The 18,529-nt window shown below is 29.9% G+C and overlaps 1 protein-coding gene across 1 annotated transcript; it reads left to right on the forward strand.

The window, feature by feature from the left end:
- The first annotated feature begins 2,192 nt into the window (after positions 1 to 2,192).
- Positions 2,193 to 5,109, forward strand: LOC100741914 (ATP-dependent RNA helicase DDX51). The gene is made up of 6 exons (XM_012388025.3): positions 2,193 to 2,383; positions 2,556 to 3,289; positions 3,529 to 3,741; positions 3,822 to 4,032; positions 4,159 to 4,593; positions 4,674 to 5,109. The coding sequence occupies exons 1-6, from the start codon at positions 2,361 to 2,363 to the stop codon at positions 5,038 to 5,040; spliced, it is 1,983 nt and encodes a 660-aa protein (XP_012243448.1). The 5' UTR covers positions 2,193 to 2,360; the 3' UTR covers positions 5,041 to 5,109.
- Positions 5,110 to 18,529: the final 13,420 nt, after the last annotated feature.

Consider the following 18,529-nt stretch of genomic DNA (forward strand, 5'->3'; position numbering starts at 1 on the left):
ACACACTATGTACTATTCTCATATATATGTATATTTAGAATAATTATTAAGTTACAGTAAATATAAAAAATGTAGGAATGTTTTTTATGTAAAATATAGTAATATGAAGGAAACATATTTCATTCAGAAGTTTTAAAGCTATTCCAGATTACTTTCATGTCTCTTTGTATTTTTTAGAAAGAATATTATATTTTTGTTTTAATATAATACATAATCCAAGAAAAAGAAGAGTAATTCAAAATATTATTTTGAAATTAATTAGTAGTCCTCCTTAATGCCCAATAGTAGTATATCTTATCACTTACTTTGCGATATTACAAAAGGGTTTACAAATTTTTGCATATTTCTAGTTACACAATTATTACATGCCACCTTATTAATTTGCTCAACTCAACTTACTATAGTTTCATTATTTTAAACATCATATCAATATATATGTTACATAATATATAAGTATAGTATATTAGTATAATATGTAGTATATTGGTATATACTGCACATATTATATAATATGAAGTACATAGTAACTTTGTATGAAATTTTGTGAAAATCAATCCTGTTTTGTCATAAATTACTAGATTTCAAGTACTTTCTTCCTTCATGTAATTGTTGTACTTCAGTTCTATCTCTGATAACATTTGTTCATTGCAGTGTATCGATTCATTCAAATTTATCGTTCATTTTTATATAATATTCTATTATTCTTAGATAACAAACCCAAGTCACTTTATCATACAGTTAACTAGATATATAGCTTATATATATATATATATATATATATATATATATATATTATATAGCTCAGATTTTGTTATTATTATCTTATAGAAAATAACTACAGAAATATAATATAATGAACTGGAAGATCCAACAGATCATTTTTTTTATCCTTATGTTCTACAAGATAAGTTTATATATATGTATGCACTTTTTTTCTTTACCATTTTTATCAATAATAAAGTTAGTAATAGCATTTTTGTTAATCTTTGCCTTTAGTTATATAAATACATATATATATATTGCACTGAATTTATAAAATTGATAAATATTCTACTTGAAATATTTTCCCATTCTTCTAAAAGAGCTATCTTTAAATCATTTCTTAATTTAGATCGAATGCAAGATCACGATCCAAAACAGAATGCTACTAATGTGCAAACATGGAATTTGTATATGTCCAGAAATGCTTAAAAACACAGAAAATATATGAGATCACTTGAAATGTGAAATATGTAGTTACCAAGAAATGATTTAAAGAGATTACTTTTACAAAAATATTTCAAGCAGGTTATTTATTAATTTGATAAATTCAATGACACAAAGGTTTCAAGCCATGATAAAATCAAAAGGGAATCCCAATAAGCATTAAAACAATTAAAGTTAGTGATTTCTTCTTCTAGATATATGTAAGTCTTATTAGCTTTTTTCATTAAACTATAACTGTACAAATACTTATTATGCATTAATATTTTGACAGAGGATGGAGATATCCTACCTTCTTTATATGACAATTATTCTGCAAACTTGTGAGAATGTGCACATATTTTCTATTTGTTAAAATTTTGTTAATAAACGATGTTTTACAATATTTTTGTTGAAATTAATTACTGTACGAATGTCTTTTGTATGTCTTTTTATTAGTTACAAAAGATTATTGAGATGTTTAACAAAATTGATTAATAATTTTTTGTAGACAATAACACGGTTAAAAATTTAACTTATAAAAACGATATTTATTTGAAATTTGTTAAATATAGTCGTTTATCATATTACTATTACCTGCTACTATATACATGTGTAATTTTTGTTGGTTATGTTACCTATGTAAGCAACGTATGTAAGCATGTAACAAATTTAAAATTACAAATTACTTCCGATTACGTTCTTGAGAAGTAGTTTGGCTAATTTAAGCAGACGATTTTAATATTAGTAATATGTAATTCTAATATATATTTCAATCATATTTTTGAAATTAATTGTTTCTAAACATTATATAAATGTACACATGTAATAATGATGAAATATTATTAAGTTTATTCTTACACATAGTAAATACACATAGTTAAAGTTTAATGAAATGAAGTTTAAAATAATCCTTTTTTTAAATTTGCCTTTTTGAAGATGTATATGTATTTATTTATATACGTATGTGCATAAGTAAATAAATATCTATTTAAATAATACCACAAGATGATCGTGATGATGACAGCGTCCACATTCACAGCCGGTTAGTCTAAAGTCGCGTTAGTACACATAGGTTAATATAGGTCACGGACATGTATACAACCGTGGAATAGGTAGTACACGTTAGAATATAACCTATAAAAGGTGTATAACACGTGAGTAAAATCGAAAACTAAATGAGTTTATTTGTGATAAACAGGTATGTCAAAATGTCAAAAAATATAATACATATGTATTAATAAACTTAATCACTGAATAATAAATTTAGTCAATTAAACTATATAAATAAATATTCTACTATATTAATCGTATTCGAGTTTTTAGTTCTTCCCGTAGAATATTATTAATATACATATACTATTTGTTGATAGATATGAGGGTGAAAAAGAAGAAACGAAAAATGAAAGGAATTATTTGTCTGAATTATTAAAAAGAATAGAAGAACGTAAAGTAGAAAGAGCTATTAAAACTAATCATCAAATACAAGAAAGTAGTTCTCAAAATGCGCAAGAATCGAATTATAAAAAGAAAAAGAGAAAAGCAGAAAATCTTAATAAATGTCCAATAGAAAATAGTAATTTGAATGAAAATAGTATATCAAGTGACATTAAAAGAAAGGCAGAAGTACATGTTTCAGAGCATAGAAAGAATAAAAAGAAAAGGAAATATAGCGAAGAAAGTTCTAATGAAACAATTAAAACTGCAGATAAAACATTGCAAAGTGAAAATACAGATAATCAGGATAATGAAATACCTAATAAATCATCAGATCCAAATGAAACACAAGAAAAAATATCAGGACAGAATAGTGATTTCATAATTCTGGGTGTAAAAAATAAGCGAAGGAAGCGTGAAGTTAAGAGAATTCTACCAGAATGGTTGGCTAATCCAGAAGTCATATCTATTGATTTAAATAGTGGTCCAACCTTAGAAGATATGAATTCAATTTTAGATTCTAAGCTTATTGAAGCTTTAAGAGCTAATGGCATTAATAAATTATTTCCTGTTCAAGCTAGTATGGTATCTTGGCTATTGAAGTGTGATAAAGATAGGCAACAAAACTGGTGGTTGAGGGATACATGTGTATCTGCTCCTACAGGCAGTGGTACGAATGTACAAGTCATTTATAGCAAACTGAAATATTTACATTCTAGTTTTGATACTTTATTGTTTATAAATAATGTTAAATTCTAATTATAATTAATGTTATTAGTGAATATTATTTCAAATCAGTTGTCTTTATTTAATTAAACATTGCATACAATGAATAGATTAAAGCTCTGTATTTAAAAAATTATTTTCTGTTCTGAAAAGAAATAATTTAAGAAATTATTTTCTCTTTAGGTAAAACTCTAGCGTATGTTCTACCAATTGTCCAAATATTACAGTTTCGATTAGTTCCAAAGGTACGTTGTTTAGTTGTTGCACCCGTACAAGAATTAGCTATGCAAATTTACAAAGTGATGGTTACATATACTTCGCATACAAATTTAAGAGTTGGCTTACTTTCTGGCGCATCAGCATTTCATGAAGAACAAAGAAATATTCGAAAAGAGAGTATGTGTAGACTTAAGAAGAAGGTTTTATTTATATTATTTATAAAATACAAAATATTTTTTATAATTTTTATATTTCAGATGATAGAGGAGAATATATCTCTCTAGTGGATATAGTGGTTGCTACACCTGGACGGTTAATAGACCATATATTAAAAACATCAGGATTTTCATTGGATGATATCAGATTTCTTGTAATTGATGAAGCAGATACAGCTGCTGATTGGTTGGAGTATCTTCCCGAGCCTCATTATCAAACACCACGATTAACACTTTCCAACTTACGTTCTAGGTTAGTTTTTAATTACAATTTAGTTACAATTTTTTATATAATAATCATTTACCAAGATCATGTGTATTAATATAAAGTTATATTATCTGATATTAAATTTATAGTAATATATTCATTTTTAAATAGTAAAATTCCAGCACAAAAATTATTATTCAGTGCAACATTATCACAAGATCCTGAAAAACTTAATCGGCTTGGACTCTTTCACCCAATATTGTTTACGTCTGTTTTGGTGACAGGCAAGGACGATGATGTAAATTTAGATAAAGAAGCGGTTAATTTTATAGGGCGTTATACAAGCCCAGAAGAATTAAAAGAAGAAGCAATAGAATGTGAAGCAGAATATAAACCAGTAGCTTTATATCAGTTATTAATCAGGGATGGTATCACTTCTAAGGCATTAGTATTTACAAATTCTGGAGGAACTGCTCATAGATTAACTATTTTACTCCAATCACTCTTATCTAAAAAGAATATAGTAGTTGGAGAACTTTCTGCACAACTTGTATCAAAAGAACGTGAGGATATACTTACGAAATTTACAAGTGGAAACATTCAAATGTACGTTTTGTTTATAATTTCGTTGAAAATTAAGATCAATATTTTCTAAAAATTGTGATATAATTTTATTATACTTCCAGACTTGTATGTTCAGATGCATTAGCAAGAGGTGTAGATATTCCAAATGTACAATTAGTCATATCTTATGATCTTCCTAAACATATTAACGGTTATATTCACAGAGCAGGAAGAACAGGACGTGCAGGTAAATCCGGTACTGCTATATCTATTCTGACACCCAAACAAGTTAAAATATTTAAGCATATGTTGAATAATGCGCATAAAGTAATACCACATGTTGAAAAAATCGAACTAAGTGCTATTATAAATGAAATCGATTATTTGAGTCATATTGATAAATTAAAACATGCTCTTGAAATAGAGAAACAGAATAACTTATTACGTGTAAAAGCTGCTAAACGAAGTTATCCAGTAACTGCAAAATAAAAGTCACTACTTTTTGTACAAATATTGCTAAATAAAATATAATTTAACTGAAACTTTTTACCTATAACTAAAAGAATTCGTTGTCTAATAAATCAAAACCTTTTTCAAACCTATAGAATCCACTGAGTGATCCTTGTAAAGTATCCCAATTCCAAACACGAGTCCGGATACAGAATTGCTCTAATACCTCTAGTTTTAAATAGTTTAAAGTTTGGTTGATGGCCAACATTTAAAAGTGCTCAAAACGTTAGCAGATTGATTTAGTTTTAAATAGAGATAATTTTTCTGGCATCGATATAAAAAATAGTTAAAAGTTATAGTTCCAAGTGATAGTAAATTGTCATCAAAGCTTAAAAAGAGTCCATGTGCGCAATTTCTATGCATTATTTTTGTGAAAAGTTCTTTATCTAAGACAAATTTTTTATACTGTATTCAATTCTATAGACATTTCTGGACAAGGAACCGCTCAGAAAAGATGTTAGAACTGTTTTTAATTCGTACAGATCGAAAAAAATATGCTGAGAGAATATGTATGATATTTCGTCGCCATACTACTATTGCTCGTCTGTCTCGTATCATCGCGTTTGGAGCTACTTTCTTCGGAAAAATCTCACTCGTTTATTTCCTGCTCGAAAACGTAGTGATAACTTTTCCTATGCTAGGTTATTGCAAATTCTTGATCCCAAGCACAGATACGAGGAACATTATACTATACATATATAGATTATTAAAAATCACTTACATATAACTACGGCACTGAGAAGTTGAAGTTGGCGTGTGATTGGTGTGGTGGCAAAACATTATATATAAGTATGCTTACTCGTATGTACATATATACGTACATGCCCGGCGGATATTTTTCTGATTTGTCTAAATTAAAAATTTTTTTTCTTTTGTAGAAATGTTTACAGAATCTGAAAATATGTAACAAATTTATGCCAAATGAAGACGTTTTCGTACAACTGCAAACATAATTTAAAACGTACTAATTTCTTATATCGACTATTTCTATATACCAATCTATCCAGGCAAATTGGTTCTATCATTCAAGACTGAATTGAATCTTTGAGCGTTATTACTTTTCATCTAACACGCTTATTTTGGTCGAAATAATATGATTTTATGAGAAGTCGTATTCGATAATTGAAGATAATAGTGCAATATTGCGTTCGGATTGTTACGTGGCAAGTCAAGATTTATGCCAAAGAATATTATTAATTAAATACTGAATAATGAGTATACGTAAATAGGGTACAAGACAACTCATAAAGTAACATCGATAATAACATTTTATTGTCTGAAGTTAATATTATCGTACACTCGTATGCTCGTACGCTCATAATGCTCGTTCTCTATCGCAATTTGTCCTATTGATAGTTGTCTCGTTATTCAATTGTATATTAATTACCATTTTTAATTATTATTATTATTGTTGCATTGATAAAGGCAAGTTATTCATATTTTTAATTTATAAAAGATAAATGACCATTTATTGATTAACGACACAGACATATAGTACACTGCTGGAAAGAAATCTCGCGGAACGGCACAAGGGCAAGGGAAGTTGCTCTCTATCGCTCACCTTCGCGCGTTGTTATAATGTTTTGTTTGTATATGCGACTCAGCCAACACGCATGCTTATTTCTAAGATTGTGTCGAACCTGTCAGAAATAACCCAAGTAATCCAACCTGCGTTCCTGCCGCGAGACTTCTTTCTATTTAGCAGCGCATATATTATTATTATTGCTGTGCATAACTTTATAACCTCAGACCGTCGGTTACATTTTATATACAATGGAAACGAACAGATTAGTAACTGAAATCTATAAAAGATGCACAAAAAGTGAGAGAGAGGGAGCAAAAATGTTTTTTGCAAATTGTGTACAATTGCTTTCAAATTTATGTAGTTTAGCGATTTCGTGAAATTGTCTAACTTGTTCGCTTTGCGTATGTATGTACGTATCTGTCATCTGTTATACGGAGATAGTCACAGCGTACAATAATATTTTTAATAATACATGTTTATAGATTAGATATAATTTTTACATGTAGTTGTATTTATAGAATATTTAAAGCTATTGGAACATATCTTACAATTTTTAACAAAACATATAGTAATTTATGCCGCAGTATCTGCAAAATATTTATGCAATTAATTATTGTACTATTATACGTTAACAAAACGTGTTATTTCGATATGTCTGATATAAATTAAGATTTGAATTAAAGTATTTAAATAAATGTAGTAGTTTGTTTCTTTTTACGCAGTAATACACAACATAAAGATGTAAAATACATATATTTTGTACATAAGGCAAATAATCTTTTTTCGCTAATTTGTTAGAGATTTGTATGACTTACAAAATAATTAGGCAATTTTTGGTCAGTAATTACAATTGATCGTCAAGATTATTGAGTATACTTTAATTTAATTGGGACATCTTAAAGTGAATTTAAAGAAAAAAACATGTACAGATTACTTTTACATTCAGCTCTTCCGAATTTACAATATTTGAAACAGTTTATAGCGATGGGTATAATTCAGCGAAGGCGTTTAATTGACCAAAAATTATCAAAAGTCCTAAAATTTACAGAATTATTTAACTAGATAACTAATTTAATAAAGAAAGTCAGAAGATTCGTATCAGGTCTGTGGAAGCTTTAAGCACTTAAGAGAAATTATTGATGTTTGAATTTTCGTTGTGAGAGATGCAATGAACAAGTACACATTAACTTACTTGTAATACTACATGTGATAAATATCTAACAAGTGTCTAAACATCCTTTTTTAATCTTAATATGTTACATTCTCTATAAGACCATTTATTAATATTTTATATAAAACGAGGTCTCATTTAATATTATTATTGTATAATCTATTATATTCATACTCTAATCATCTTTTCAGTTTCAAATTTCGTCAACAATGTCATATTTGCTTTCATGTTATGTACATTACATGTTACATATTGTTATATGTGCTTTTATAACTATATGTACATACACAAAACATGGTCCTATATGATTCATATGTGTCGTTGCCGTGTACATGTATGTATATTATACTTAACGTCGATAAATTCACCACACTTATATGATACCATTATGATAAGAGGATATTTGACGCACACTTCCTTGCATATATACGTATCTATATAGGGAATGCACCAAGCAATTTACCTTGTCCTTAAAAACCCACAGGGAAAATCATTTTTTAAATTTATCAATACTCTGTGATATAATATTGGAATGTCCCATGAATATGTTGCCTCATTTAAACGGTTCAAGATGGAAAAAACATCACGAGACAAAATTAAATGTTGTATAGAGCAATATCGTTCTCAGATGGGATACCTGATATCTTTATATATCGTATTGTTGTAGAAAAGAAAGAATTGAATAACAGGTCAACAGATTTAGTGAGATCTCTTTTTATAAACGGGAATGAGGAATATCTAGTTTACTTGTAATTGTGGCTTGAATACTACTTAGTGTTTATGATGTAAATTAGGTAAAGCATTAACTGTTCAAATGTGATATCTGAATATTTAAACCAAACAAGCAGGTAACGGACCTCTGATAACCTCTGTAAGTTGAAGGGTAGGCAACTTTAAGCATCTCAATTTACTATACAAAGTTTGTAGATGCTATATGAATTTTTTTTAATTTTTTCGGAGACCTTTTATCCACCGAAAGACGTGTCAGACATAGATAACCTCTGTTCATGGTGATCGCAAAAACGTTTACACGGTAAGAGTTAATTTATATACGGAATATTCAAGAAAATCTATTTAAGTTTAACATATCATTAAGTATAACAAGTTAACATATCATTAAGTATAACAAGTTTAAGTTAAACAAATGTTTTTGATTATAAGAAAAAGTGCTACCGCTTTTCCGATGTTTTGTTGCAACACAAAAGAGAGTATCACAAACATACAGTCAATCACAAAAGTCTGTTTACAACTCTTAAATATGAAAGTTATTATTATTATTGTTATTATTATTATAGTAAAGGCATTAACTTTACGAATTATGTAACACAAATGAAAAATGTAACACAATCCATTCACTCTAAATAAAAATATAAAATACTGTGTTACAAAAATTACATATTCCTGTTATATTTATATGAAATCATAGAAACTGTAAACTTAATATTATTAATATTGTATTATTAATATTAATAGCTTTCAGACACTCCTATGTAAGCATGTTGGTATCCCTTTGGTGAAAAAGTTTTGAAAAAATGGAAGATTTCGTAATTTTTCCCCAAATTTTTTGTGAATTAAATATTTCAATTATTTTAATTTTTTTAGAAATATATCAATAATAATCGTACATATTAATATGTAGACATAAATAATTTTATGACAAAATGCGTTTTTGGTTCCAGCCAATTTGTCGACGAGTGATGGCCTTTATAGATTTTGACTCTTTTAATTACTTTGTTGTGACGTGTATATCTGTAACGAGATAATAAAAACAGGCGGTTAGACCGCAATAACCTTGACAAAAATAAAACACTGTCGCAGTCTACAGTGTGATTTAATCTCCCTTACCCAGTAGAGATCTGTAAAGCGTTGATATTTGTTAACACTACAAACCTTATCGCTATAGTATTGGTTAGGATATATGTATATATGTATACTTTCACGGCTGCCCTTAATCTTCTTCCAAGATTATGTTTGCCAAACTTATCCATATGTTGATAATAATTTTCGAGCAAATAGATCCCAAGGTCGAAATCATTGTATTTTGCCTTTGTTCATCGAGCGCTATCAGAAAATTCCAAAAGAGTTTTAAAAGGATGGTATCCAGGAACGAAGATTAACTTAAGTTAAGGTATATAGCTAAGAAAGGTTTCCTCAATGTCTCTGAGATGTCACACATAGACAGTTTCTTTGCTAAGTCAGATATGCAAAATTTTGTAGGTGTATGTGGACTTTTGTGACTGATTGTAGATATTATTAAATCGTTTCGTTCTTTTTAGTGTAATTAACAAGCCACGTAAGATATAAAGTCGATTGCATCATTTTACATATCTCAGGAATTTTATACGTACAATCATTTTTATGCACTTTTATGCATATAACCAATGCTACATAATGCATATAAATATACATATGTAAATACACTATATGTATACATATATGCTTATTTTTCTATTTTACGTGTTGCATTTTAATTTTGAATATTTCTGAAGTTGTGGCGATCGACTTTGCGGTGACTTTAAAAAATTCACCGAAATTTAACTTCAAATTTTTAAATAAGAACCTACATTTTTCATTACGTACTAGTGTCGCTAATATCGAAATGTTTTCACAATTACTCGCATTCTATGCATCAACCATTTTCGGGATGTGAATTTTCGAAATCACGTCGCTAGCAATCAGCGCTAGCTAATTAATAAAGCAACCCAAAGTATACCTATATGTACATGTATACACCATGTATATGTGTGTGTATGCGTGTCACAGTATTATTTCACTGTTCCAAATCTTACACCAATAAATATTTAAATATTAAAAAATATCGAGGCCGCTTATCTCAAACCGTTTTGTATAACATACTTTAACAATTCTACGTGTTCAGCACGAGGCTGGTTGCACCAAACTAACTGTTGTTAGTAACGTTTTTGCGGTGCACAAATTAATTTGAAGATAAAGATACAATCTAATTGCTCGTTTAATTTTTGCCAATTTATTAAAAGTGTTTCCTTTGCCTCCTTATCACGCTGAGTACAGCAGGTATAACAATATTTCCCCATCTACTGATATTCAACTTTCGAGGAATTTAGATAGAATGCAAGAACAAAAAACGGGTTACGCTAAAGAAGCAAGAAGAAGGATTAACGGCCAAAGAATATGTTGAAGAAATGTGTGAAATATGTACAGAGAAATCGTTAACAATTTGTTTGACAAATTGAAAATAATAACCCTACGATCTGATAAGATCCAAGTAATACCACTTATATCTAGAGCAAAAAGAGTAATACTGTGAAACGTGTGCCTTATTATTCCGTATGACACCATCGAAAAAATTTTGGAGAAAACTATTGAGAGGAACTCAGGATTAAACTGATGTCTTTTAATGAACTATGATGTTCACGCTTCTTAAGCTTCCGGAGACAAGTCAATTCATCTAGACGATAAATTGAATTACAAATTGAGTATGAAAACACTAGCTACCATGTATTTGTTTCATATGTAAGCAAAAAGAGCAATACTCTTTCGACGAAAACCTGTTAATACGATCCAAGAAGTTGGAACTAACAGAAAGAATAAAGATCAGTTTTCCTATTTTATATATTTCAAATAAAATATCACATATTTCTCATCGTCTTCCTATTATCATCTGAGACCAAAAAGTGCTGCTGACTAGAAATAAGAGACTAATCTCGTCCATTAATGAATCAATCTTCTTGTCAGATATAGTAGCAGATGAAATATCTGTGTTGGACAGAAGCACTGATTCATAATCCTCACTAGAAAACAACGAAGAATAACAAAAGTGAAGAACGAAGTGATAAAGTTAAAGTCAATCCAAGACATAGGTTCTTTAAAGAACAAATTCAATAATCTCATTCGATAGTCAGCGAATATTCTACTAATCTATTAAAATAAAAAATGAATAAAGAATATGTTGTCTAATCCCAGTGACAGAAAAGATATTGGAGAAACGTAGTAAAGTTCAGGAGTTTGCTAGATATAGTTTCCATCATAAATCTCTAGTGCTAAATCATCGAAGAAATTCTAAATAATCCGGAAATGTACCTAGGAAACGCGCATTTTAATCAAGCGTCAGCAGAAAAGAGTGTAATTGACCTTACAATTGCACCTGTGTCAGTAGTAGGAAACTTTGAATGGGAAGTAGCAGATGAGCTCTATGACAGTGGCCTCTATCTTATCACAGTTTATATTATGTGATAATTCTCTCTAGTGTCCAAACGACACTGCGATCAACAGATTCTGATCGTTGGAACTTTGAAAAAAACGGATTGCATTAAATATTAAGAAAAAATAGAAAACAATATAACAAATATAGAGAAAACTAGCTAAAAAATTCGACCAAGTTCTAAACAACTTTGTTCAACTGATCCAACAATCTCCCAATAATTCTATATCCATAATTAAAATAAAAGCCAAAAGAAAGTTCCATAGTGGAATGTAGATGCGAAGAAGCATTAAAAATCGGGAAACGCGGCGTTTACAGGGAATCCATTTGATGCGACCCACACCGAAGAATTTTCAAGATATAAAAACCAACAATTTGCAGCCCTGGTAAACATTTGGCTCTCAAAAAATGACGATGAATCAGAATATAGAAACATAAATAGGGAAATCACGTAAATCATTAAAGAACTAGAAGTAACTTTAATTGCAAGCAACGTAAGGATTCAAGTCCAGATCCCGATAGAATTCCTAAAAATAGAATTTCTCTCTTCAATAAATTTAAAAGGAGTTTAAAAAACTTAGAATTTTCGTGCAAACCTTTAAACATGATTTGGTTAGGCAAAGTTTATTTCCAACAGTGGTTAGAATAATAATTATTCCAATTCCCAGGCTTTTGCGAAAAGCTACGTCCAAAAGTTTTAACTTGTAATGCATGTAAACTAATGGAGAAAGCTAATAACAAAATATTCAAGGCTCGCTCAGAAATACATAAAATATTACCACTTGATCAAAGTGGTTTCGGATAAGGTAGTTCGACAGTAGATCATCTTATTACGTTTGAAATATATGTAAATTAATACTAAAGAAAAATGTTCAAATTTATATGCAATTTCCTAAAATATAAGGTTCATTCGAGTTAACATCAGTGGTATCTTTCAGCTTTCTATTGAAATTTCAGACGCCGCAGGGTACCGTTCTACGCGTTAGTTTGTTTCTATTAGCAACAAATAACATTGTCAGATCCAGTGCAATTTGTGTATGAACTCTATTTACATGAAGGAAATTTACTGGTTATCTGAACTTTAGCCGAGTTCCCGTTGTCTGAACTATTGCGTAACGTCAATCCATTTATATCAACGTCCAACTATAAGATGTAAACTAAATAAAATGTAAAAAAAAGTGAGGGTACGCGTTATGTGACACACTCTCGTGCTTCACAGTTAGAGTTGCCGTTTAAAAAGCCAATAATCTAGGATAGAGAGCATTAAAACAAACTTTTCCGAAGGACACTTGTGATTATTTTTTAGGTTAACCACGAAATGTAAGATAGAAACTATATGTTATATATTGTAACCTTATTATACTTCTATAAATTATAGATAGCACTGTGTTTTTACTTAAACTGCCTTTAACGCGTCTGATGCAAACACGAAATTTGAAGATCACTCCTAGAAAAACAAACGCATTGTTTTACGGTATGTACATTAGTATAGGTGCGTCTGACTCCTGCCAGATCATCGCACACATGGCACGGTACACGGATGATCGGTGAAGACTGGCGGTTTGGGCAGCATCGGCAAACGCTGTAGAAAATTAGAAAATACCACGATGGATGGCAACTCTAATTGCAGTCGATACCAGTTTGCAACATTATTACGTATTTAAGAGCAAATGTTTAGTGGAATCCCCCTATATGAACACGAATTTCTATTAACTGAACGAAAACTCGTAAATGCTGGGAAGAAGTACGCGAGACTCATTTTATACGAACGACTAGGTTATGTGAATCGACTTATCCGCCGACAGGTTCACATAAACGAAGTTCTACCGCTTATAGGAGAGTTAGTCAAACGTGTACTGTAGATGATTTCTATTTATTTTATGGCGGGAAAAATATTCGAGTTATCCAGGAAACACTTGAAACTTCTGGTGACAAAGTTTACGAATGGAGTCGAGTAACAAATTCAAGTTCATAATGTTAAGTGAAAATCGCAAAATTATCAAGAAGATCAACTTCTATACCAACGAGCGCCTCATTAATAAATAAAGTGAGATAAATAAAGAAATGAAAAGCAAATAAATGAAAACGTTTGCGTATAAGAATCTAATTTTTTAAAGATACTCGCTGTCAATAATTGGAGAGTTGGTAGTGTAACATTATTAAACTATAAATCCACCATCGAATCTAACGTTAAGGGAGTATAGTATCTAAATTACTAAATTCTATCCACTAAATTGTATACGGGCTCCTGCACAGCAATGGGAGTATTTTCAACCAATCTCTCGGCAAGTCTTCAAGCAAAAGGTAAATTATTAGCCCCAGAAATTCGAAGAATGAAACTAGAATTCTACTATGTCTGTAAATTGATAGCATCCTTCGTCAGTGCATTACGGCAACTTATTCGAAATAACAAACTGCAGGATAATTACGACAAAACGAAGAAACAATATTTTCCAATTGTAGATACGATAGGAGACTTTCTTAAGGAACTGAAACTAAATTTCTCAGGTATAAAAGAAAGTTCGCTCAACCCATTCTTTTAAATACCAGTCGCTTGGTTGAGGATTACTTGATTTCTACATACACATATGCACATTTCTATCAAAGTAGGGAGAGGTAATGCAATTGAAGGTACAGTAATAATAGATAACACAAGGAAAGTAAACTTTCCTAGTTTAATATCAATGAAAACGTACAATGTATACATTATTTTAATTGCATTAGAAGATATAGAAATCGACCACAGAATCGTTATATAGCGTAATTGATATAAGTGATCCAAGTATACTTGACGAAATCTGCAACCCTTGTAATCCTTGCTAAACAACCTACGATTTGAACTGTATAAACAAAGTAGTCCAATATAGTATCATACGAGGGGAATTCAGAGTGTAATTTACTTTTAAAACTTAATGTACAATAATAGAATTGGCATCTGGTAATCCTTAGCAAGTAATGGGAAAGTAATAGTTGATCTTACAAATCTGGAAACCCCAATCAACAAGGCACGGAAGATTCTTAAAACAAAGATGTTAGATAAGTAAAGCCAAAGTTGGATGACCAATAATTGTACTAAGCACCATCAAATAGGAGATAATATCTATCTACTCGACTAATCTGGTTCTTTCAGTGGCGAGAAAAGTTCAAATCATCCTAATGAGATTAAGATAAACTATACCAAACTCACCTACCGGTACCTGATTACAAAAATGGAAGAACCCATCTGCAGTAGTTGCAATGCAAAACTGACTATTAGAATGTTCCGTAACTAGAAACTCGAGAGAAGAGATTAATTTACCGTTAATTATTAAAGATTGTCTGAATGACAATAAAATCCATTTTTAAAAGAAATAAAAGTAGTACATGATATAGTATAATAAAAATGGGGAAATAAACCATGACAAGAAAATTACAATGTAAATACTATTATTTGACAAACTTTGTACAATCAGTCTGCTCAGTTCTTTATCTGTAACGCAATTTTCAAGTTAAATTATACCATAAGTAAAATTTCACCAATGTAAATAATAGCGGTCGCTAGTGGCTGTAAGTTTGTGCAACAATAAATAAATAAAAAAAAATCTGTTTTTTAGATGTAGCTAATAATCTTTAACGCTATATCAATCTGAAAGTTTATACATATTTTAAAAATGGTTTGTGTAAATATAGTTACTCACAAAAAAACACGTCCACAAAGAACGCGTAGAGAATATATAGGTATCTGTTACGCAATTTTTTCCCTCCCAAATTTGCTCTAAGCGGGAGGCATTGACCCCGGAAAATCCGGTTGTTTTTCAATTTTGCATTACAACTCGCTATAACATTAATATATTTTTTACCAAATGATAGCCCTAATTTAACGGAGTAATTTTTCTCTGACAACTTCTTTTCTATCTCACATAGTTCGCGAGTTATAACGCAAAATCGGAGATAGTCGTATTTTCAGGGGTCAATCTCAAATTTTGGGTAGCAAAAAGAAGTTGCATAACGTATAATACTGATATATCTCCAAAATTTCATAATTTTCTGAATTTGCGGGTTCGGAATGTTGTCTTGTCAGTATTATCATCAATATCCGAATACAGCCGATATCCGAATTGTATTTGTTGCTTTTTATAAGAGGAGATAATCTAAATATCGTGTTGCTTGTTCGTAACAATTTCTTCCTAGCAATAATATTTAATTATACGATAAATTCTAAACAAAAAATTGTCTCTTTTCATGTCGTATTGACACTAAAATTACCATTCTGCAATGTGCATATGTAACACATGTGCTTATAAATGTTCCATTTCGTTACTTAATAAAAAAATACAAAAATAATCTGATGTATAACCACTTACTGTATAAATCAGTATAATTCAACAACGAATGAGCGAATAAGATAAATAGATCGACATAATTATGTCTCTATCTAAATGAAAATCAACAATAATTTTGGTAAAAATACCTGTATGTTTTCAGTAACTATGCAAACAAAGATTTGAAAACCATCATTTTGACAAATTCGATAGTTTTAGCGTTAATATTCGGTCGCTTGTTTGCGATTTGTATTGTTACAATTCTTATAAACTGTTCGAATTGCACATTTTTTATATAAACTGCTTGAATACAATTCTATCTCAGTATGAAGTAATATTTCCAAGCATTACGTATCATGAACTACTTTTGATAAAAGACAAAGTATATCAAAACATATAAAGAAAATGCACAGTTTTTGCAATGAGGAGAAGTATTGTACCCTGGTACGATAATAATATCCGATTATTACCTCTTTTTGGTAGGAAGAAATTGCTTATGTATTTTCAAACTGCAAGAAGCAACACGATATTTACATCACCGCCTCCTATACAAAGCAACAAATACAGACATAGTGCTGTGTGCGAATATTAATATTAATTTAAGTAAAAGTATATAAGTAAGTAGTGTTTTGAAAATGTTTTGATACCAGTTATAATATCAGCTAATGACATATAATGAGAAAGCTGGCTTTTCATTTAAAAATCTCAAATCAATCTTCACTAAGGATTTCAGTTATTCCGAAGTGGAAGTTAAATAGATCCTAACATCTATCCTTTCAGTATATTTAGTATATATGTACGAGTATATTACTGCACATATTACAATTCTCGTCTGAAACGTGTTTCTGCCTTAGGCAATTATCTCGAAAAACATGAAAGATAGAAAAAAATGTTTCAAAATGTATGTAATACGCATTCTCTGTGTTATTAAAAAGTATACTCGTGGTTGTGAAATCTTAAGAGATGTGACCTTGAGAAATATATTTTGCTGTTAAACGAAGTAGTACTATTCTCTGAATCTTTTCGACAATCAAAGATATTATTTACATAAATTAATTGGTATAGCTTGTATGTCACTTGACATCGTTTAATTTTGCCTTCGAATATGTATTTTCCAACTTTAACTATATTAAACATGCGCAGAATTTGTTTCAGTTGCAAATAACAACTTGTATATTACTTTCAGAATTTACTGATTACTCTTTTATAATTATCAAGTATTATACGGTAAAGATGCATTACAATTCAGTATCAGAAATAATATTTTTTATTTTCAGCGACAAAGTAAATGAAAGAGGAACAAATTTGACGTACATATATATTTTTAATATATGTAGAAAATAATAGAGAAGAATAGATTTATTTTTATTTCGTAAAATATATTAAAATATTTAGTGTTGAAGTTGTTCAACATCCTTAATGTGTAAAATGTTAAACTGTATTTATACTAATTTTGGTAATTATATAGAAAAGGGTACGCTTCACAGATTTCAATGAGCTCGAAATATGTTGCCAAGGTCAATATTCTGAACATTTTCTCTTATATTGTACATGTAATCGTCGCTCGGTCTTTGTTCCCAAGATAAGGCAAAAATATTTTCGACGCTGAATATCGTATTTCTAAAGTTGTGTTAGTATTGGATCAAGTTTAGGCTATGCATACATGCTCTCGACCGCATCAGGGACGGTCATCGTCGAGGTTTTAGTCCGTTGGAGTCCGACACTACCACTCCGCTCTCCGCTTTCCACAGAAGCGGCCTGGTGTCCGTGCGGATTTCCTCCACGTTAAAAAAAAAGAGGCTATGCATACATGGCCTTAGTTTGCGAGATTTTCGAAAATTCCGATTCCTACATGCTCGTCTGGTCGGAATTAAATTTACCTATTTTATATTCTTATTTATATTAAAAATGATTATCAACAATGAATTAGCTTTAGATTGAACTACATATAAAAATACGACCATCGTGAAGTTAAATTTAAGCAAACCTTTTCATAAACATCTTGGAAATTGAAATAATATAATAATAATAAAATATCTTGGAAACAAAAGCTGAGCGGCGGTTACGTGAATAAAAAAAGGTTATTCAGAATGGCAACCTTGACAACGTATTTCATGCTCATTGAAATCGGTGCGGTATACTCTTTCCTACGGATATAATTAACCTACTTTTACACTTTTCAGTGGGTCCGAAAAGATTGATACAGAAAAAGCAAATGATATCGTACAGAACTGAAAAAGTGGAAGATTATTATACTAATAACAGATGATAAATGATCAAACAATAAAAGA

This window comes from Bombus impatiens, unplaced genomic scaffold, assembly GCF_000188095.3.
Source record: "Bombus impatiens unplaced genomic scaffold, BIMP_2.2 scf_0508, whole genome shotgun sequence".
Classification (NCBI taxonomy): domain Eukaryota; kingdom Metazoa; phylum Arthropoda; class Insecta; order Hymenoptera; family Apidae; genus Bombus; species Bombus impatiens.

Excerpts from the sequence above, each read along its gene's own strand:
- LOC100741914 (XM_012388025.3), top strand. The coding sequence starts at position 2,361 with ATGAGTTTATTTGTGATAAACAG. Across the intron at positions 2,384-2,555 it reads AGTTTATTTGTGATAAACAG|ATATGAGGGTGAAAAAGAAG; the intron begins GTATGTCAAAAT and ends ATTTGTTGATAG. Across the intron at positions 3,290-3,528 it reads ATCTGCTCCTACAGGCAGTG|GTAAAACTCTAGCGTATGTT; the intron begins GTACGAATGTAC and ends TTTTCTCTTTAG.